The sequence below is a fragment of the Entamoeba invadens genome, assembly GCF_000330505.1.
Source record: "Entamoeba invadens IP1 unplaced genomic scaffold scaff_1105074725991, whole genome shotgun sequence".
NCBI lineage: Eukaryota > Evosea > Mastigamoebida > Endamoebidae > Entamoeba > Entamoeba invadens.
Window position 1 is genome coordinate 150858 of NW_004440432.1, and position 22083 is coordinate 172940.

At 35.3% G+C, this 22083-nt stretch overlaps 11 protein-coding genes across 11 annotated transcripts; 6 read left to right on the forward strand and 5 right to left on the reverse strand.

Annotated features, from left to right (window-relative positions):
• Positions 1-473: 473 nt before the first annotated feature.
• Positions 474-1658, reverse strand: EIN_359810 (hypothetical protein; the record flags this gene model as incomplete). Its single annotated transcript, XM_004257611.1, has 1 exon — positions 474-1658. One exon carries the CDS (start codon positions 1656-1658, stop codon positions 474-476), a length of 1185 nt encoding a protein of 394 aa, XP_004257659.1.
• A 569-nt stretch (positions 1659-2227) lies between these two features.
• EIN_359820 (hypothetical protein) lies at positions 2228-2587 on the forward strand (the record flags this gene model as incomplete). The annotated part of the gene is made up of 1 exon (XM_004257612.1): positions 2228-2587. One exon carries the CDS (start codon positions 2228-2230, stop codon positions 2585-2587), a length of 360 nt encoding a protein of 119 aa, XP_004257660.1.
• Positions 2588-3250: 663 nt separating this feature from the next.
• On the forward strand, positions 3251-4645 carry EIN_359830 (asparaginyl-tRNA synthetase, cytoplasmic, putative; the record flags this gene model as incomplete). Its single annotated transcript, XM_004257613.1, has 1 exon — positions 3251-4645. One exon carries the CDS (start codon positions 3251-3253, stop codon positions 4643-4645), a length of 1395 nt encoding a protein of 464 aa, XP_004257661.1.
• A 191-nt stretch (positions 4646-4836) lies between these two features.
• Positions 4837-8591, forward strand: EIN_359840 (structural maintenance of chromosomes protein, putative; the record flags this gene model as incomplete). Its single annotated transcript, XM_004257614.1, has 2 exons — positions 4837-6565; positions 6685-8591. The coding sequence occupies 2 exons, from the start codon at positions 4837-4839 to the stop codon at positions 8589-8591; spliced, it is 3636 nt and encodes a 1211-aa protein (XP_004257662.1).
• A 164-nt stretch (positions 8592-8755) lies between these two features.
• EIN_359850 (hypothetical protein) lies at positions 8756-9067 on the reverse strand (the record flags this gene model as incomplete). The annotated part of the gene is made up of 1 exon (XM_004257615.1): positions 8756-9067. One exon carries the CDS (start codon positions 9065-9067, stop codon positions 8756-8758), a length of 312 nt encoding a protein of 103 aa, XP_004257663.1.
• Positions 9068-9889: 822 nt separating this feature from the next.
• On the forward strand, positions 9890-11788 carry EIN_359860 (hypothetical protein; the record flags this gene model as incomplete). Its single annotated transcript, XM_004257616.1, has 1 exon — positions 9890-11788. The coding sequence occupies one exon, from the start codon at positions 9890-9892 to the stop codon at positions 11786-11788; it is 1899 nt and encodes a 632-aa protein (XP_004257664.1).
• Positions 11789-11938: 150 nt separating this feature from the next.
• Positions 11939-14035, reverse strand: EIN_359870 (DNA ligase, putative; the record flags this gene model as incomplete). Its single annotated transcript, XM_004257617.1, has 1 exon — positions 11939-14035. The coding sequence occupies one exon, from the start codon at positions 14033-14035 to the stop codon at positions 11939-11941; it is 2097 nt and encodes a 698-aa protein (XP_004257665.1).
• Positions 14036-14785: 750 nt separating this feature from the next.
• EIN_359880 (hypothetical protein) lies at positions 14786-15982 on the forward strand (the record flags this gene model as incomplete). The annotated part of the gene is made up of 1 exon (XM_004257618.1): positions 14786-15982. The coding sequence occupies one exon, from the start codon at positions 14786-14788 to the stop codon at positions 15980-15982; it is 1197 nt and encodes a 398-aa protein (XP_004257666.1).
• Positions 15983-16254: 272 nt separating this feature from the next.
• Positions 16255-16806, reverse strand: EIN_359890 (hypothetical protein; the record flags this gene model as incomplete). The annotated part of the gene is made up of 2 exons (XM_004257619.1): positions 16255-16479; positions 16522-16806. 2 exons carry the CDS (start codon positions 16804-16806, stop codon positions 16255-16257), a joined length of 510 nt encoding a protein of 169 aa, XP_004257667.1.
• An 880-nt stretch (positions 16807-17686) lies between these two features.
• On the forward strand, positions 17687-18841 carry EIN_359900 (DEAD box ATP-dependent RNA helicase, putative; the record flags this gene model as incomplete). The annotated part of the gene is made up of 1 exon (XM_004257620.1): positions 17687-18841. The coding sequence occupies one exon, from the start codon at positions 17687-17689 to the stop codon at positions 18839-18841; it is 1155 nt and encodes a 384-aa protein (XP_004257668.1).
• Positions 18842-18993: 152 nt separating this feature from the next.
• EIN_359910 (hypothetical protein) lies at positions 18994-21852 on the reverse strand (the record flags this gene model as incomplete). The annotated part of the gene is made up of 1 exon (XM_004257621.1): positions 18994-21852. One exon carries the CDS (start codon positions 21850-21852, stop codon positions 18994-18996), a length of 2859 nt encoding a protein of 952 aa, XP_004257669.1.
• Positions 21853-22083: the final 231 nt, after the last annotated feature.

Consider the following 22083-nt stretch of genomic DNA (forward strand, 5'->3'; position numbering starts at 1 on the left):
GCGGAGAGGAGAAGAGCAATATAGTACTTCAGTATAGATTCAACTAGTTTCTACTAGTTATTTTTTATTTTATTATAAAATATAATAAGTTTTTTAATGTTAATAGTACAAGTCTTATAATAATACTATCGCTTTTTGGTATTGAAGTTTCTTTGAGTACATTCTGTTGCTTAAAAGACTTTATTTGGTTTTTAGTAAATGACTTTTTAATTGAAAATTATTCATTTTGGTCATCAAAAGAGTTTAATGTCATTCTATAGAAGTTAAGACTTAAATGTGAAGAACTACTTGTTCTTTTTCTATGAGAAAGTGGTCTAAATTTCTATAGCAGACACTTGAAATCCAAACAAAGTGTAATTGGACTTGTATTTGTATTTATTCTATATTTATTTATATTCGTATATAATAGTATTATAATACTATATATTATAATAATAAATATATTATTAATAACTATTGAAAACGTGAATTAATTATTCCACTCGCTTCACTGCATTCCACGTGTTATACTGATTTAAATATGCTCGAACAGGGGTGTCAATAAATCTCATCAATACATAGCCAGTGAGGTAAACTGAGAGTACAGTCAATATCCATATTGAAACGTGCATATAATATGGTTCTTCTTGATTTCGATATACCCACGCCATCTCAAGATATATGATTGGGTAATTCACTATATATGTTTGATATGAGAACGAACTAATAAACTTACTAACCTTTCTTATAGATTCATTATTAATAGTACTTCCAGCACCAATAGATATTATAAGTGGAAGAACTATAAGTATAACAAACCCATCAAAAATTGAATTCAAGAGACCAGTAGTTGCCCCACCAATTCTGGGCATCACTAAGACACCACTTAATAGTAAAGTGCTAATATAAAAACCATTCTGGAGTTTGATTGCTATCTTTGCTTTACTGAGAAAAACACCAACACTGAAGGAATAGAAAAATCTCACCACTCCAATGTAAAATTGAGACTTTTCTAATGTCCACCCGCCCATAAAAGAAAGATAATATCTTGTTGTTTCTCGACCCGTGTAAAATCCAAAACAATTCATATCAAGAGCAACGTCAAACACAAAAAACGATGCAAAAACGCTTATTAAAAAAGTCATTTGAGCACTGAGTTTTCTATAGAAAAAAGCATAGAAAATATTACCAATATACTCATACATTAAAGACCACAAAGGACAATTTAAAGGATATGATTCATTGTACCCTCGGATGTCAAGACAAGGCGGGACCGGGACAATAAATAATGTTAAGAGGAAGATGAAGAAAACTTTCAATATGCCAGTCTCCGCTATCAAAGGGAAGAAATCCCCTTTTCCAAAATAGAAGAGTACTAACCCAAGTACACCACCACAGACTGCGGTGGGGTGAAGGCGAAAGAGTCTCATCTTTAAGAATGAAGTAACTTTCGTCCCATCAAGTCGGTCGTCATATGAGAAGGAAAGTACATACCCCGATAACAAGAAGAAAAAGTCGACTGCAAAGTACCCATGATTGACTTTCTGGTCTATCATACTCGTAGAATACACCTCAAAACTGTGAAACAAAATAACAGCAAGTGCTCCTATGCAACGTAAGGAATCTAACACTTCGAGTGTCGGCTTGTGTGGTATTGCCTTCTCCATCGTTTGATGCATTATTTGTTTATACTAGTTATTTATAGTAAATTTGTTATTAAAATATAGTTTGACATTTCTATAAAATGTTTCGTACTTTATTGCTCTTTGAAAAAAAACGCAAAAATTTGATTTTTTTATTGTTTTATTAAAAGCAAATGGTTAACTATTTAAAAAGGTAAAATTTACCATTTTTTTAAAAACGATAATTCCTTTATGGTTTATCTATTTTTATCATAACATTGGATTTTTTTAAATTTTTTTTGATAATCTAGTATTAATTATAGTTTAACAATAATTTTGAATTGCAAAATGTTTTAATTCATACAATAGTTTATAATAACAATAATTTACCATTGTTAAAACTTTTAGTAAATAATTCAAAAAATAGATATATTATAATTTATTTTTAATACACAATTATAATGTTATAATAAATAATTAAAGTAATTATAATAATAATAATAATAATATAAATAGTTTAATGTATTTATACTTTAATTATAATTTTATTATTAATAATAAACTATAAATATAATACTTTAAATTATAACTAATAGAAAAGAATAAGAACTACAAAAAGAAGAGAAATGGATGATCAAGTGATGTGTGCAGAAATGATGAAAAAAGATCTTCCAACATTGTTACAAGATGACAAAGACGCGATTACTAGTGTCCAAAAGAACATGGATAGTTTCATTAAACTTCTTGAAACTAATTACAAAAAGCCGGCAGAGGTCACAGACGCTGTCAAACATTTCCAAAAGAACGCCGAGTCTTTCACTGAAGAAATTGAACAAATTTCAAAAAGTTTATCTCAAGCCAACTCGACGTTTAAAAGGGTATATGATAACCTCAGTCCTTCGCGCGCGTTACTTGAAGAAATTGCCAATAGTGAGAAGAACGATTGTATTAATGAAGACGCAGAAAAACACAATGAAAGTGAATAAAGTCGCACAATTAAATGTGTTTGATGTAAGCAGAAGAACACTTTTTGTGTTGGGCAAGACACGTTTGCATCAGTTCTGTTGGCACATTCTGTAATAAATGTTTTATATAACATTTTTGGTTTCAACAAAAATTGAGAAGAAAGAAATTGTAATAAGAAGTGAGTGGTCTCCAGTCCTTCCCACGTGTTTTAACTTAAATTATAAATAAAAAACTATTATTAATTTATTAATAATAGTTTTATTATAATTATAAATATAATATCATAATAAAATAATATATTTACTATAAATTAGTAAGAATAATATATAGAGGATAAATTAGATACTTATAACGTATTTCTGAGTCATTCTTTTTTCGAAATTTTTCTTTTTGCACATTTTTAATTAATTGGAAACCTATCCCAAATTTCGCCAACAAAAAACTCAAATACAATTGATGTTTATTTTGCATCAAATAATGGTTTATTTATTAAAAAAAATATTTAAAAAAACACGTGATGTGTATGAAATAACTTTTATCAGAAAAATGCCAGTCGAGACTTTCTAGTGTTAACTAATGTTCAAAAAAAAAGTTAGTGATAGTAAAAATGATGGTAAAAATGTTATAATTAATAGTAAAATACATACCCTAAATATGCATCGAACGAATCGAAGTAATCACATATGTCCACAGAGACAGCAGCACCAGTAGTACCCGCGGCGACAACGGCGCCAGCCGAGACTGTAGAGCCAGCAGTCAACTTCATGAGAATCAGTGAAGCTGCTGACAAGAAAGATCAGGTTGTTACCTTCCGAGGATGGGCCGCTCACGTCCGTAAAGCACGTAAAACACTTTACTTTGTAGAATTGAGAGATGGCACTGGATATTGTCAATGTGTTATATTTGGGAAGGAATTGTGCGACGCCGAGAAGGTCAAGTTCCTTACCCGAGAGTGCTCCATCGAGGTCACTGGGACTTTGAAAGCTTACGAAGGCAAAAACCATGCGCCAGAAATTGCAGACATCTTGAACCTCGAGATGCAAGTGAGTGCATGGCATTTAGTTGGGGAATCCCCAGTTGATATTGAGAATATCATCAACAAAGACTCTTCCGTCCCCCAATTGATGGACAACAGACACATCGCATTGAGATCGGAACACACTCAACAAGTGTTGAAATTGCGAAGTGAGATTCAGTGGTACTTCAGAAAGTATTACCACGACAACAAATTCACCGAGATCCAACCACCAACTATTGTCAAGACACAATGCGAGGGTGGAAGCACTTTATTTAAGTTGACATATTTCAATGAAGCTGCGTATCTCACGCAATCAAGTCAATTGTACCTTGAAAGTGTCATTGCGTCCCTTGGGAAGTCCTTCTGTATGTTAAGTTCATACAGAGCAGAACAGTCAAGAACAGTAAGACACTTGGCTGAGTACTTACATCTTGAGGCTGAACTCCCATTTATTACTTTTGACGATTTGTTGGCCCATTTGGAAGACTTGGTCTGCACTGTTGTTGAAAACGTTATGGCTGTCCATGGAGAGAAGATCATGAAGATGAACCCACACTTCAAAATGCCGACTCGCCCATTCAAGAGAATGACATATGCTGACGCAATTAAGTTCTGTAACGACAACAAAATTCTGAACAAAGACAAGCCTTTTGAATTTGGCGAAGATATCTCGGAGAAGCCCGAGAGACAAATGACCGATATGATCGGTTGCCCCATTTTCATGATTCACTTCCCATCAAAGATGAAAGCCTTCTATATGTCGAAGGTCCCGGGTCATACCGACTTGACGGAGTCCGTCGATTTGTTAATGCCAGGCGTCGGCGAGATTGTCGGCGGTTCAATGAGAATTTGGGATTATAAGGAACTGATGGACGCATACAAAGCAAACGGATTGAATCCAAAGCCTTACTATTGGTACACCGACCAAAGAAAGTACGGGTCATGCCCACACGGCGGGTATGGACTTGGCGTTGAAAGACTTGTGATGTGGATGTTAGGCGAGGACCACATTAGAAAGGTCTGCTTGTACCCAAGATACATCGAGAGATGCGAGCCATAACTTGTTTCACCTTTGGTTTTTTGGGGCTTATATAGAGAAAAATAGAGAGATTCAATTTTTGAAGATATACTGTATTATAAATTATAATAAATTATAGTATATATTATAGAACATAAAAAAGAGGAAAGGCACTATAAATACAAAGATACAAAAAATGAGTAAAAAAGAGAAAATCTGTGAAAAGATTTGAGATGTGGCGGATTGAACAACTCAATTTAAGCGACTTTAAGTCGTACAAAGGAATTCATAGCATCCCACAATTCCATAACTTCCAAGCAGTCATCGGCCCGAACGGAGCAGGGAAGTCCAACTTGATGGACGCGATATCGTTTGTTCTGGGGGTGAGAGTGGGATTCTTACGAGGGTCTAACCTTAAAGACTTGATCCATGATGATCCGACTATGGACACTCCCCCGACACGTGCGTCGGTTGAATTAAAGTTACGGCATAATACGGGAGACGAGAAGATATATAAGAGGACAGTGATGGTCTCGGGGTCTTCGGAGTATCGAATAGACAACAAAGTAGTCACTGAAAAGGAGTATCAAAGTCAATTGAGGGACATCAACATCGATGTCAAAGCGCGAAACTTCTTAGTTTTTCAAGGAGATGTTTCGCAAGTAGCATCGAAGAGTGGAAAGGAGTTGACGAAAATGATCGAGTCGATTTGTGGGTCGGACGAGTTGTCGAAGGAGTACGACGATCTGAAATTGAAGAAGGAGAAGGCGGAAGAACAAACGATGACGTGTTTCCAGAAGAAGAAAGGGATGAATGCGGAGAAGAGACAGTACAAGGCGATGAAGGAAGAAGCCGAGAAGTATCAGACGTTAGAAGATGAGATGGCTGAGAAGAAGAAAGAATTGATGTTAGTCGATATAAGGAATTATAAGAAAGGGATGGCGAAGTATAAGAATGAGATGGAAGAGAAGAATGAAAGTCTTGAAGGACTGATCACGGAAAAGACGGGAAAAGAAATGCATTTTGAGAAGAGCGCGGAGAACGTGAGGAATAAAGAAAACGAGGAACACAGCAAGCGAGACGAATTAAGAAAGTTAAAAGGAGAGAGAGAAAACATGAAGCCCATGGAAGGACGAACACAAGCGAAGAGGAAGATTTTGTATGAGAAGTTGAAGAAAGCGGAGAAGGAAATGAAAGAAGTCGAAAAGAGAAATGCGGAGGAGAAAGAGCGAATTGCGAAGTTAGAAAACGAGAAAGCGGAGATGGAGAAACTAATGAAAGACGTGGAACACACGGACAACGTCATGATGACTGAAAAACAGAAGAAGACGTTTGAGAAAATGAACGAGGCGTACTTGTCGAGGTGTGGAGAGAAGGAGAGACGAAAGGACGAGTTAATACTTTCGATAACTCGAGATGAGGAAGTCGTGAAAGAGTTGGGGAATGTTGAAGATGTAAAAGTGTTGAAAGAGAAGATTGAGGCGATTCAAACACAAATCGGGAAGTACGACGAGAGCATTGAGAAAGAAAAGGAAGAACAAAAGAGTGACGAAGAAGAGTTAGAAAAGATGAGAGGAGCATTACAAGAGAAGAATGCAAATCTGGAGAGAGTGTCCCACGCTTTAAAAGAGACTGATGAAACGATGAGTGAGTTACGAATGAGTTTGAAAGAGAATCAGCACGAGATATTAATGAATGAAACAATGGACAACTTAAAGAGATTGTTTTCGAAAGTGTACGGACAAGTCAACGAATTGTACACTGCAAATAACAAACGACAGAGTGACACAATCAGTCTTGCAATTGGGAAGTACAACAAAGCAGTTGTAGTTGAAGACACACAAACGGCGATTGAGTGTTTGAAGTACTGTAAAGAACAACGAACAAAGATTGTATTAACCTTTTTGTGTTTGAAGGAGTTAAGAAGTAAAGACTTTTACGAGCTTGACGACAACTTGAAGAGTTTGTTCTTTTTATATTATTATTATTTGATACTCTAAAGTTATAATTATATACTATATAGTATATAATATAGTTTTATATAATTATATATATAATTCAACACAAGAATTGACGTGAAGGTCTTGGTGCATCGTTTGTATACAACAACATTAAGTTCTCTGATAAGTACGATTCCGTCTTCCGATTTGTGTTGAACAACACGTTGATTGTAGACACTCTTAAAACGGCGAGGAAGATTGCTTTCAATCAACGATACAAACATATGTTCCGTATTGTGACCTCAATCGGATCGGTTGTTGAGAAGAATTCATTGATGGTTGGAGGGTCCCAACAAAAGAAGAGGACAAAGAAGAATGCGAAGAAGGCCCAAGAAGAGTACAACGAACTTTCTGCCAAGAAAATAGAGTTGGAGGAGGAGATGGCGCAACTGCAAAGTGTTAAAGAGACTAACTTGGAAGATTTTCAACTTCGAATTAATGGCCACAAGCATCGTATTGAGATGTTAGAGAAACGGAAGAGTGAAGTAGAAGCCGATCGAGAGAAGTCTGAGAGTGAAGTGAAGAAATACGAGTTGAAGAGTAAAGGGAAAGATGTCAAGGAAGTTAAGAAGAGGATTTTGAGTAACAAAGACGAGATGAATTCAATTGAGAAGGACATTTTGGAGCAACAAACTGCAATTTTCAAAGAGCTTAACGAGGAGCTTGGAATTGAAAATGTGTATTTGATGTGTTCGAATAAGAGTGTACAGGAGAGAGAGAAGAAGCGATTTACATTAGAGCAGAACATTAAAGTGATAGACGAGAAGATTCGAATAGAACAAGAGAAAGACACCAAGCAGACGATTGAAGACCAAAAGAAAGAAGTTGAGAAGATTCAACAAGAGATCAACGAGAAAATTGAGAAAGTGGAGAACGAGTTGAAAGAGAAGATCCGACGCAACGAAGAGTTGGTATTAGAAAAGAGCGGGGAGTTAGCGCAAATCGTGCGAGACGAGGAGAAGTTAAAAGGCGAGATGAGTGAGAAGAAAAAGGAGTTTGAGGAAGTTGAGAATCAAATTCGACAAACACAAAAAGATCAAAGTCACTTACAAAGTATGTATGGGAAGTTACAAGCTGGGCTTGATGAGACTGTTCGAAGTGCGCGGATGGAGCAGATCGAGTTACCGATCGTTGGTAAAGGCGATTCAAAAAGTGACTCGAAAAGTCCCGACAAGTCGAGTAAAGAAGGGACTCAGAACACGTTACAAATGATGGAAATAGTGACGCAAAGTACGACATATGCGGAGACAGAGTTTGACTTTAGTTCCATTGAGAAGATTAAAGTGAGGAATATGGAAGAGTACAATGCGGTGAGGACAGAGATGACCGAAGAGATAGCAAAATTGGAAGCAAAGATCAACGGATTAACGCCGAATATGAAAGCGATTGATCAATTCAATGGGATAGTCGACAAGTTGAAAGACATCAATGATGACTTTGAGGAGGTCAGAAAAGAAGCGAAGAATGCTTCTGATTTGTTCAATGAAGTGAAACTGAAGAGAACAAAGATGTTTATGGAAGCGTTTGATCATATCTCAAGTGCTATCGATCCAATTTATAAGGAGTTAACGAAGAGTTCTAAACACCCGCTAGGTGGGACCGCCTTTTTATCATTAGAAAATACGGAAGAGCCTTATTTGAGTGGGTTGAAGTATAACGCGATGCCACCTTTTAAAAGATTCCACGACTTAGAACAACTTTCCGGTGGTGAGAAAACAATCGCAGCACTTGCACTTTTGTTTGCTATACAAAGCTTTTACCCGAGTCCTTTCTTCATATTGGATGAAATAGATGCTGCACTTGATGTCCAAAATGTGTTACAAGTCGCAAAGTACATCCAGAAGAAGTGCAACGATGTCCAATTTTTGGTCATTTCACTGAAGGATACGTTATACGAAAGAGCAGATGCGTTGGTTGGTGTTGCAAGAGATCTTGAGAAGAAGACTTCAGTGATATATACACTTGACTTGAAGGATTACGAATTTTGAACGTGGTAAGGATTAAGTGAGTGGATTAATTAAACATATTGTATTGGAGTGTTAAGGTCGAGTAATAATTATAGTTATTAATAACATAATGATATTACTATAGTATTATAATAATAGTAAAAGTGTTAGAATGAGAACTAAAGAAGATGAGTAGAATACAATTTTTAAATCAAAGGAGTGGCTGAGACTTCCACCATAGGTGGTGCGGAAGTATGAACTTGGTTAGTAAAGGGATCGATATACCTTGGTCTTCGAGCCGAGATTGAGTGTAAATGAACTGTTAAAGGTTGTGTAACAGGCATAGGAGATATTGGGGGACGAGGAGAAGTGGAAGGAACAGAGGTTGAAGTTGGACTGTTCTGTTCACTTTCTTTGACCCAGCGCTGAGTCGTTTGGTCGTAGACCAATTTGTCTTCTGTTTCTTCTAAATGTATTGTTGGAGCACTTTTACCAAAGAGGGAACCAAACCAAGTCATTCTGATTTGTTAATAACAAGATCGTATTTCGTTTAAATTGTAAAAATGAAATGACAACAAAGATTAAAAGGAACAAAACGTCTTCAAAAACGGAAGTGTTCGTTTTTTTGGGCGTATTAGTTTTGATCAATGAAGTATCAAAGTCTAACTTATTTTTATTTTTAAAAAGTAGTTATTATGTTAGTTTAATATGTTAAAATTCTAGTTTGTTAATGACAAACTTAATCCGTTTTAAAAACGTGTTTTTACTTAGAAAAAGTCAAAAAGCTAAAAAATGAAAAATAAAAATATATTTAAAAAAAACGTTGAGGTTAGTTAGTTTTTATTTTAAAAATTATTCATTATTTTGTATTATAATTTATTACACAAGTTTAATACATTGTATATTAAATGTATATACTATATTATATATAAAAATATTTATTATTTTTTAAAATAATTATAGTTTTTTCAATTAAGTTTGAATATTATATTTATATTAATAATTGATGATAAAAAAATAATAATGAAAAATCAATTATTTTTTCCAAAATTAATTAAAAAAATTATTTAATAACTATTTGTAAATGATTTAGATTATAATGATAACATAATAATATAATTCATTAATAAAATAATAATTAAAATATTATTAAAGTGAACGAAATGATTTTAAGTATATAAATGATTTTTATAAACAAATGATTATTATTTGGAAAATAATACTACAAACACTTTAATAATCATTTTAAATTAAATAACGATTATTTTCAATAATAATGATAAAAACATTATTTTTTTTCGTTTATTTAAACCACTTTTACTATACCACAAATACATATCATGATCTCTCTTGACTCTTACCACATAATGGTTGTCTCCAATTATTTTCATACGATCAAAGATTTTATCAACATCATTTTTGTGTGTAAGAAATACAGGAACATTATTGAAAATTTTCATTATAACCCAATTCCACTCAACACTAAAACAATTATGTACTTTAAGAATATAGAGACTCTTCATCTTTACGATGAGTTTGATGAGAATTTTGGAAATATTGTTTGTTATTTCGATGATCAAGTAATTGATAACAACTATTTAAGACAATTTTATCAAATAAGAGTTCATTTTCCTGTAACATATGAAAGAAGCTTACTTGCAAAAAACTCCAGATTTGTGTTTGATAACATCGTGTTCAGTCAAGACGACAGAGAAAACAATGATTTACGTTCAAAACAGGAATTTAATAACCAACTCCTTGATAATAATAATGTTATGATGATCCCAAATGACACCAAACATGTAATTAAAAACATTGGAGGTGATTGTTTCAAAGAGTGTTTTAATGTTTGTGAAATTGTATTGCCTTCAACACTCACTGCATTAAATAAAGCGTGTTTTTCAAAATGTACAAGATTAAAAAAAATTAACTTGCCTCCGCTTGTAACAAAATTACCTATAAAAGGATTTTTAAATTGTGATTCTTTGTCCAGCATTGAACTACCAAAAGAACTTTCTTCTATTGGAGAATATTGTTTTCAATACTGTGAATCTTTAAGTGAAATTGTCATTCCTAATAATGTAAGTAGACTTGATAATAATACATTTGGGTTTTGTAGCAATTTATCGATTATAAAACTTCCCTCAACAATATCTTATATTGGATATTCTTGTTTTAATAATTGTTTGTCTTTAAAAAACTTTGTTTTTTCCGATTCGGTGTTTATTGATTTTAATGTATTTGTAGGGTGTGAATCCCTGACTCATGTAAAACTTCCTTCTAATCTTCAAGTTTTAAACCATTTGGTTTTCAAAAACTGTATTTCTCTGAGCAAGTTAATTATACCAAAGAGTGTCACATTGATTGGAAATAATTGTTTTAACAATTGTACTTCTCTTTCTATGATTAACATACCAATTAATGTTAAACAAATTGGAGAAAGTTGTTTCAAAGATTGTTTATCATTGTCAAGTATTATAATACCAGAGAAAATTACAAATATACCTGCAAATTGTTTTAGTGGTTGTGTCAATCTTGTTGATATTCATTTTTTAGGTTGCATTAAAATATTAGAAAATAGTGCATTTGAAAATTGTGAATCGTTGACAACATTTGATTGTTTAAAGTTGATCGTTTCAATGGGAGATGTATGTTTTACAAATTGTGAATTACTTGAACATGTTGAATTACACAGCTCTATTACAGAAATACCATGTTTGTGTTTTAGAGGATGTGTAAAATTGAGTTCAATTGAATTACCTTACAAAGTTCATCGAATTGGAGATCTCGCATTTAAGGATTGTGTTTCTTTAAAAAAAATAGAAATACCACAAAGTGTAACAAAGATTGAGAATTCCGCTTTTTATAATTGTGTCAATCTTTCCAAAGTAATTCTTTCTCCAAATATAAGAAATTTGGAACTCTCAACATTTAGTGGATGTTCTTCTTTATCTTCAATTGAACTGCCATCTTCTCTCGATCAAATAGGTTTCCAGTGTTTTTTCAGGTGTTTTTCATTACAATCAATACTGATACCAGATGGTGTTACCTTACTTGAAACCAAATGTTTTGCACAATGTACTTCACTGAGTGAAGTTATAATGCCAGAACATATGATCACATTTCAAGAACATTGCTTTGAAAATTGTTCTTCTCTCAACCAGATTAAAATTCCTCAGAACTGTTTTCCGTTCAATGAAAACAACTTTGATAAATGTTGCTTAGTCGTCCGTTGTTAATTAATTGGTTGCACTCATTTTAAACTTCATAATCAAAATTCATTCAATACTTCAAAATTATTTAAAATTTTGATACTTCATTGAATTAAAAAACAAAACTTCATAAATAAAAATCATTAAATACTTCATTATCAAAAATCATTTTAAACTTCAATTATCCTCTTCTGACTCCGAACCAGATTCATTCTCTTTCTCCCCCTTCTCGTCTTCATCTTTCAACACCTTCATCTTCCCATCAGTCGTATCCCTAACAGATGGTTGGTCCTTATACATTTCGAATATTTGTGTGTTAGTCGTACCATCAGAACACTTCTTATCATCTCTCTTCTTAATAAATCGTGGGAACCTCAAGCAGACTCCTCTTCCCTCCAAATTGACTTTTTTAATCGCTGCTCTATACGCAAGTGAAAGTGACAAATCGGCTCCTTTAATTTCCCACACCTCGTCGGGTTCAAACCAGACATCTGGTAAGTTGTCTCCACTCATCACTGTATTTGGTTTATTCTTCGAGACCTTTTCCTTCAGTCGAGTGTATATCTCAAGTAACACATCTTCTGAGAACCCCGTCCCCACTTTCGTCACACTTTCATAGCAATCGTCGTCTTCGTTGTAACACGCTAATAAGAAGGCACCATACACGCCAGACCGCTTTCCTTCGCCCAACCACGCCCCAATTGGTATTAAGTCGACTGTGTCTTGTAACCCACTCAAATAGTCTTTCTTGAGTTTGTACCACGTGTCACTTCGCTTATCGGGAATATAAAACGAATCATCGCCAGTGGTTTTACACATCAACCCCTCTGTTCTATGATTCACGGCTTCTTCGAAGAACGGGAGGATATCATCTGCCGATGTGATGTTCTTATATCTCGCAAACAAGAACCGTTGGGGGACCTCTTTAAAGACCTTGTGGAGTTGCTCGCGTCGTTCAAGGAGGGGTTTCCTCATCAGATCGACTCCGTCCAAATACAGGACGTCAAATGCGTTCACACACACATTAATCGCGATACTTCGTATATTAACTCCCTTCTTCGCGCGTCTCCCGAGGATTTGGAACTCCTGGAACTCGTCTGTCTCTCTATTGAACGCGACAATTTCACAGTCGATAATGAAAGATTTGACTTCAGGCAGTACACTCTGTTTAACAGCTTCAATGACGTCGGGGTACTTCTCAGTGTAGTTTTCTAAGTTCCTTGTGAAGATCTTAATCAGTCCTTCTTTATAATGAATTTGCCCTCTTTCCCCGTCGTACTTATACTCACACGTAAATGGAAACCCAAAGCGCCCGGTGACCTCTTCTACAGACTTTTTAGGCTTCGCTAACATTGGTTTGAATGGAGTGAATAAGGTCACTCCACATGAAGTAGTGAAAGCGTCTAATGGGTCCTCAGTGATGACATATTTGGCTAAGATCTGAAAGGACGGATTGCGCGCGGCGGCGTCTTTAATGATTTCAGTTAACCTCTCGACGTCGTATTTGTTCTTGTGGATTTGACAGAGAGCAATTGCGAGGGCATTTGGAAGGGATCTTTCAGAAAAGCCGATTCTGAAGACTCCTTTTAATATTCTTAAGAGAAATTTGATCTCAGGACCAACAGCGGCGACTATCATAGAAGTGATTTTCTGCTTCTTAATATCAGTGTTTGGAGCATCTAAGATTTCTAAAAATTTTGTGACGACGCCGTGGACAGTTAGTGGCTGCGGTTTAACTAATAACGACTGATTTTGTTTCGTCATTTGTGCGACTATACCGATATCCCCATGCTCTTTAATTTTCTCATTCAATTGCGACGGCTTGAAACCAGTCACACGCTGAACAACACTCTTTAAGATGGCATCTCCTATCCCAAGCTCTTTTCCTTCCCAAGTTGGAGCGACTTGTCCAGTTGTTAAATTTAAAACATCAGCAAGATCACCGGGACTTGTTGTAATAACAGTTTTTAAGTACGACGCCATGATCTCAGTCTTTTTGATACGACCACTTTCTTTCTCAACTTTATCAAAAGTCTCAGCTAATCCTTTAAAAGGTAAAGTCTTTGCTTTAGACGTAGTGGAATCACTGGATGTTGTAATTTCACTTTTTATGTTTAAATTGTCTTTTGATTGTGAATCGGTCTGAGAACCCTTCGGGTCTTCTTGCTGTTCTTTGACTTCAGTTGTTTCACTTGGCTTTTTGGAAGCATCTTTGTGGATGTCTCTCTTGTTGGAGGAAAAGAAACTTAAGATACTTTGCTGCTTCTTTGACATGATAATTTTGTCTTTTCAAATCCTCAATTCTTTCATAGTTCTTCTTCTTCTAACTTTTTGTATGGTAAATGTATAATACTTTTACTATAATAAATAGTTTTGTTGTTTATATAAACCATTTATAGTTTAATTGTAATATTTATTAATATAAATAGTATAAACTATAAACAATTTAACTTAATGGTTTTTATTATAAACTTCAAAAATAATAAATTAGTAATTATTTTATTACTATTAAAACTTTATGAAGAAATTGCAGATAAGTATCCCCGCCACAGAGTACCGGAACTGTTTCTTATTAAAAAACAATTTCATTTTTTCAAATTAATTTAAAACAATAGTTAATTTAATAATTGTTATATGATATTCTATTTTCATCCACTCGTTAATATGTACTATATATAATAATAAATATCAACCACACGAAACTATACTTTTAAAATGCTATTTATTATCAAAAATGTATCAAAATTATATAAAAACAAATTATAATTTTTAATTACATGAATAAACTATAACCAAATTAACAATAACCAATAAAAGAATTAATAATTCAGTAAAACAGACACCCTCAAACTAGTGAATAACAGAGCATTTCCGAACGAAAAAATGGGGAATAGGAGAGGTGAGGGAACTCGAAAACGCTTTTTTCATCGTTGAAAGTTGAAGATGGCCAATGAACTTAGAAAAGTTGGAGAAACTAAAAAACGGCGTAAGACTTGAGAGGAACTAGAACTTAGAAATGAGTAAATGAAGACTATAGTTGTCGATAACGGGACTGGGTTTGTGAAGTGCGGATTTGCAAACGACAACATTCCGACTGCGGTCTTTCCTTCGATGGTAGGGCGACCCTTAATGCGATCAGAAGAGAAGATAGGAGGTGTAGAGATTAAGGATGTGATGTTTGGTGATGAAGCGTCGTCCGTCCGACAGAACCTTCAAATCACATATCCCCTTGAAAATGGTATAGTGAAGTCGTGGACTGATATGGAACTCCTTTGGAAGTATGTATTTGAAGAGAAGCTTCACGTCGACACACATGGTGCTTCTGTCTTACTCACCGAGCCCCCCATGAATCCACAGGAGAACAAAATGAAGATGGGGGATGTGATGTTTGAGAAGTTTGGGTTCAATCGAGTCTATGTAGCTGTACAAGCCGTCTTAGTCTTATATGCTCAAGGTATTTCGACTGGTGTTGTTGTCGATTCTGGGGATGGAGTTTCTCATATCATTCCCGTCTATGAAGGCTTTGTACAGAACTCCGTGAAGCGACTTGATGTCGCCGGAAGTGACATTACTCGTCGATTGATCGACTTGTTACTTGTTCGTGGGTATTCCTTCAACAGAACTGCTGACTTTGAAACCGTTCGAATGATTAAAGAGAGATACTGTTATGTCGGATATGATCTTACTCTTGAGAATAAACTCGGGACTGAGACCACCGTCTTAATGCAACAATACGAATTGCCCGACGGGAGAGTTATTAAGTTGGGCCCTGAGCGTTATATGGCTCCTGAGATCTTGTTCAACCCATCGATGATTGGAAAAGAGTCTGCTGGCGTTCATCAGAACTTGTTCGACTCCATCAATCAATGCCCATTAGACACTCGTACCGACTTGTACGGCCACATCGTCTTGTCCGGTGGAACTTCTATGTTGCCGGGATTACCTTCGAGACTTAAAAAGGAAGTCGTCAAGTTGTACGAGCAAAACGCTGAAGAAACTCGTAAAAAAGGAAACGCCTCTATTACCACTCGTGCGGGTTCTAGTACCAAGAAGGCTACTGTCTCCGTCAACATCGAAGATCCACCAAGAAGAAAACACTTAGTCTTCCAAGGTGGTGCTGTTCTAGCTGGTGTAATTGAAAACAGAGATGAAGCCTGGGTGACCAAAGCCGAATTTGAAGAAAAGGGAAGACAGGTCATGTTGAAGAGAACTGCCGTCTAATTCTTCTCATTGACATTTTCAGTATTGTTTTTGGTTGTGATAACTTTCTATTTTTAATTTATAATATACTATACTCATTCTATACATTATAGTATCATACTGTATAACTATAACTATTAATATAAATATATATATATAACTATAATATAACTATAATATTAGAGTAGTATTATACTATATTAATATAATAATAATATTATAATAATACTAGTAATTGAAGAGAATCCAAATCCTCCTTTCAATGAACGAATTTTTTAGTATGAAATGTAGAATCAATCAGTTAAAGTGATAAACCCTCCTTGTGGCTTTGAATAACAGATTTTGACTTCCGGATATGCCGAAATTAACTCTTTCATAAACAGTGCGACCGCTTTGGGGACTACATCATCACAACTTCGTGATAAGAAGACGGTCACTTTAAAGTATTGACGACACGAAAATAAGACGCCCCGGATTTGTTCGGTGTACACGACGGACTCTCCCATACAGACTAACAACTACTTGTTATTGAACGACTCATTTATACCTTTGAAACAAACAACTCGGAGCCACGAGGCGTTGAAGGCGTCTTTATTTGTTGTTGGGAAGTAGAGAACGACCTTCCGATAGTTATCTGCGACGCGATTGTCCCCTTTAAGGAAATATAACTCAGTCCCCGTCTTCATCTCGGAGAAGTCCCCCATCGCTTCAAAACATCCCCAAAACTCCTCAACAGAAGGAATGATCGCTAAGAGTTCGTCAAGCGTTACTCCACTCGCTAAAAGGTTATCTGCTGTCTCAGTAAAGACTTTCCATGGCTGGTTAAGTAAGTGATATTCAGTCATCTGACCTTATCAAGATCACCCATCAAATCACGAAATTTTTAGTGGACACTTGCAAACGGTTTTTTACTATTCATTAATAATTGTTTTACTAGTAAGTGCGATTTTTTTAGTTTTTTAAAGTGTGGAGTGTTTGAAAGGTACATTACTATTCATCAACGTTTTAGGGTTGTTGGAAGTTAAATGCTTGAAATGTGATCGAAAAAAGTTAATTTTATTTTTGATGAATTAGTTGGGATTCCACAAAGAATTTTTAACTTATTTTTAAATAACAAGTATTCGTGAACTATTTTTTTATTTCCTTTGTAATAACTTTTTTATCAGATAATTTTTTTTGCAAAAGGAGAGAAAACTTTCTTATTTTTTCTTCATTTCAAAATGATTTTTACTATTGAAAAATAACGGTAGTTGATTGATGTATCAAAGTTTTTATTATAAAATAATTATTTATAAATTATTATGACTAATATATTCTTTTTTTAATGATCCGATTTTGTAAGGAATGAAAAATGAGAATAATTTAATAATTTAAAACTATTAACTTTGAAAAATGCATTTATTAATGATAAAAATTTTTTTTAGCAAAGACATACACTTACCATTCATATCAAATTGAAATGTGATCTCAATTATTTGTTTAAAAACAAACTTAATAATTGTTTACAAACAATGAAACTTAATAATTCAATTTTACTATTAATTATTAAATAATAATTTATAATGAAACTTATGTATTTATAATTTATTTACAATGAAAATACTTTGAATTATTCCAATCAACAGAAAACTTTTCAATTCAATATGCGAAATGAAGAAATTTTTTTTTGAGTTCAAACCCTAATTGGTATAGAAATTCAAAAAATTAGAAACACGACAAACACACATGTCTGACAAAAGTGACAACGTTCCTGTGTACGATGCCTTTGAAAAGATGCATTTGAAAGAGGAGATTTTGAAGGGCATTTATAAACAAGGTTATAGTAAACCCTCCCCTATACAACAGCGTGCGATCGTTCCAATAAGTGAAGGTCGTGATGTGATTGCCCAATCGCAGTCGGGGACTGGTAAGACTGCTACGTTTTCAACTGGAGTATTACAGTTAGTTGAGCCACAGAAACGGGAGGTACAAGTAATAATAGTCTCCCCAACACGTGAATTAGCAACGCAGTCTGAAAACGTCATTGAAGGTCTTTCTCAGTACTTAACAATTTCCGTTCGCGCTTGTGTCGGTGGTAAATCGGAAAAGGAAGACGTCAAAGCCATTGAACGTGGGTGTCAAGTCGTATCTGGTACCCCCGGTCGTTTACTCACGTTGATCAAAAAGAGGGTTTTAGCCGTTAAATTTGTCAAAGTGATAGTCTTAGACGAGGCCGATCAAATGCTTGACAAAGGCTTCACTCGTGCCATTTACGACATCTTCAAATATCTTCCGGAGCGCCGGCAGATCGTTTTGTGTTCGGCCACATTAACTCCTGAAGTCCTTGAAATCGCGAGTTTATTAATGAAGAATCCACTCCGGATTTTGACCAAACGAGAGAAAGTGACTCTTGACATCATCAAACAGTATTACGTCAAATTAGCTCGCGAAGATCAAAAGTTCGATACTTTATGTGAAATTTATGACACTATGACTATCACTCAATCAGTCATTTTCTGTAACATGCGAAAGAAAGTCGACTGGCTAACGGAGAATATGCTCAAGGCAAATTTCCCTGTCATCTCAATGCATGCTGAGATGCCTCAAGAGGAGCGAGAATATGTGATGAATGTCTTTCGAAAAGGCGAGAAGCGCGTGTTAATCACTACAGATATCTGGGCAAGAGGAATCGATGTCACACAAATCAGTTTAGTCGTGAATTATGACTTCCCCAACAACAGGGAAGTCTATGTCCACAGAATCGGGCGGAGTGGCCGTTTCGGCAGAAATGGCGTTGCAATTAATTTCGTGTTAGACAGTGAGATGAATGAACTAAAAGACTTAATGGACTATTATTCAACAAAGATCAATGTGCTTCCTGAAAACTTTGCTGATTTGTAGGTGTTAAAAACACGATAACTGATTGAATGAGTTAAAGTCCTTTATTGAATCGTTGGGGATTTATTAATAATAATTTAATAATAATTTATAAAATAATTTAATAGTAAATTGTAATAGTAAATTGTAATAGTAAGTTAATAATACCTAAACAATCAATGTATTGCATTCAATCCATTATTTATATCTATTTCACATCTTATCCTCACCATTCTCTTTCTTTGCGCTTTCATCTTTAAACGATAATTTGACGACTTTTTTCGTTGTTTTTTTTGGTGGATTTTTTTGTGCTTTCTCCTGCAAATGACAATTTCTGTGGCTCTTTCTTTTGTACTTTCATCTTTGAATGACAATTTGACAACGGGACGAGTTTCTTTCTTTGTACTTTCTCCCGCGAACGATAATTTTGGTTGTTCTTTCTGTTTAGTTACTTTCTTCGTGCTTTCATCTTTAAATGACAATTTCGGCTGTTCCTTTTCTTTACTCACATTATTATCATTCTTTGTGCTTTCACTCGCAAAGGACATCTTGACGCCTTGTTTTGTTCCTTTTGTTGTTGTTGTGTTATTTTTCATTTCACTTTTCTCCTCTTTAATTGTCATTTTCACGTTGATTGGTTTCACCTCTTCATTTTCTTCTTCGTTTCTCACTTTCACTTCTTTTTTTGCTGTCATTTTCACACCTTCCGTCGTGCTGTCCACCTCATTAAACCCAACAAACTCGCTCTTCAAATCGCTTTTCGAGTGTGATGACAACTTCGGTTTCTCATTTAATTGGGGTTGTCCTCCAATACTCATACGGGCCTTCCTCGTCTGTTTTTTCACTTCCACGTTGTAGTACACATTCGGCATTTGTGCCACCTCCTCTTTCGTCAAAAAGTGGCATTTCCTAATCACTTCATTCTTCTTTAAAAACTGTTCCGACCGTTGTCTCTTGATTTTCTCCTGTCGTTCATTTTCGTGTCTCCCTTCTTCTTCCTTCCTCTGTTTCTCCTCCACTTCTTGGCGGTTTAAAAGCTCCATCGTCCTTTTTCGTTCCAATTTCTGCGCTTTTTTCTGTTCAAATATCGCAAACTCGTTATCAAGTTTCTTCTGGAGCTCCGGCTTCTCTCTTTCTATCTCTTCGCGAACTTTCTTTCTCAAATTGATTTCAAACGTGTCTATAAAATCAACACCAACCGGAACGTAGTTTTCCAACTCATCAGTTTGGTACTGAGTATCATTCACTAAAGAATACAGATGCTCCGAAATAAAAAACTCTTTTCTCCGTATCGGGTTTGGGCTCACATAAATGTATTCATCCATCAGATTCTTCTTTTCACCGTCTTTCTTCTCTACAATATTGGGCGTGTGTGGCCTCTCACTCCTTTCGCCTTGTTTCTCAACATCCACACTCTCACACACTTTCTCTTCACTTTCAGTCTCATCAAAACAACTCTTTGATACGGACACAGGCATCCCATTGCTTTTCCCTATAAAAGTATTCCCTCGATAATTATTTAAAAACGTCAAATCGCCAAACAGTCCGTCCTCGTCTATCTCATCAACATCCTTTTCAAGCATTTCGTCGATCTTCGTTTGTATGCGCGCTCTCTTCGTAAAGACTTCGTACATCTCATATGGATTCAACCCATCTTCCCGCTTAAAATCGACTTGATTGATCACACCCCATATCACTCGCAACTCTTCGTCGTCAAAAACATTCGTCTTTGCTACAAAACAGCTCTCCCCAATATGATTAGTACATCCAAAGTCTTCCTTTCGTTCAACTATTTCATTTAAAGTGCAGACAAGACTCATCATCAATTCATCGCCAAAGACAACCCAAAAATCTTTTGTCGGTCCCGGCATTTGTTTCGGGATTTTGTAGAGGTCCGCGTTCTTTTGGGTATACGACGCCACAAGTAACACAGTTCGCCGAAGAACAGTTCGAATGCTTTTCATGTAGAAGTACATCAACAACGTCGAAAAGGTGAATACAAAATCAGTGTTGTAATTCTCCACCTTGAACAACAGCAACCCAATTAGTATAACAAACTTCTCACATTTCTTCGCCGCGTTGTATGAGAGTTTGTTTCGAGCGTCGTGGACAAACGTGTTCTCGTGTTGTGAAGCGTACAAATAAAACTTCTCCGCAAGTTCACGCAAGTCGTTCACTATGTATGCTCCCTTCTCTCGTTGTTCCTTCGTCTCCAAAGATTTAAAACATTTCATAATAAGTAACGACGGAAATGAAGAGGCCAACTTCTTGATTATATCGCTTTGCAGTTTCAAGTAAACGTTTAATGTTTGAATAGACACTTGCAGACTTCGACTGTCCAATAGAAATGAAAGAGCATAAAGAGGGTCGGTCTGTCCCTTAAAGAGTATTGAACCATCCGTTATGATTTTGAGTAACTTCTGTGCCTCTTCGAGGTTCTTGTGTATCTTCTCAAAGAGAAATTGGTCGATATCGCAAGCGACTTCACTGTATATATTCATATATCGTTCAAAATAATAATTGATTTCTTCGTTGTTGTTAAGAACGTCATTCTGAAGCTTATCGAATTTGCATCTTTCCTTTTCGACATCATCTGTGACGTTTTCGATACACATTGTCCCCAATTCTTTATATAATATTTTCTCAGACAAATAGGTGATGTCTTTGAACATGATAGATTTCTTTGTTTCACAGTAGTCGTTGTTAAATCGTTGTTCGACGTACTTTGTGGCGTTCCATATCCTTAAGAGGAGTTTTGCGTTCTTCGTAACGTAATTAATAAACTTCAGCATATCGTCGTCGTTCTCTACGCACTGTTCTGGTTGTTCCTTGTTCTCGTCTGTCACAGAAAGAGTAACTTCTAAGAGATATTTGTACTCTTTACAAAAGGTTTGGTAGATGTCATTCGTGGTGGTATTGTTTTGAATTGTTTCTTTCACTTTCAAGTATTTCTCATCAGCATATTTCTTTGTGTAAATACATAAAGGAAGTGTCATGAGTTGAGTAGTGAGACATGACGAGATCGAGCACTCCATTTTGTACACAACGTTTGAGAAATAAAAATATGCTGCACGGAAGCGGTATATCAAAGTGTCATTTTTACGATCTTCAAATAATTTGTGGCCATAATAGTATTCGATCCCGTTACGATCAACCGTTGGTTCAGATGAACTATATGATAGTAAGCTATCGCGTGTGATTGTTGTCATTCTTTCAAATTGAGCGAATCAAGATTTCAAGAAAAAAATCTTTTTTTCCATAAAATG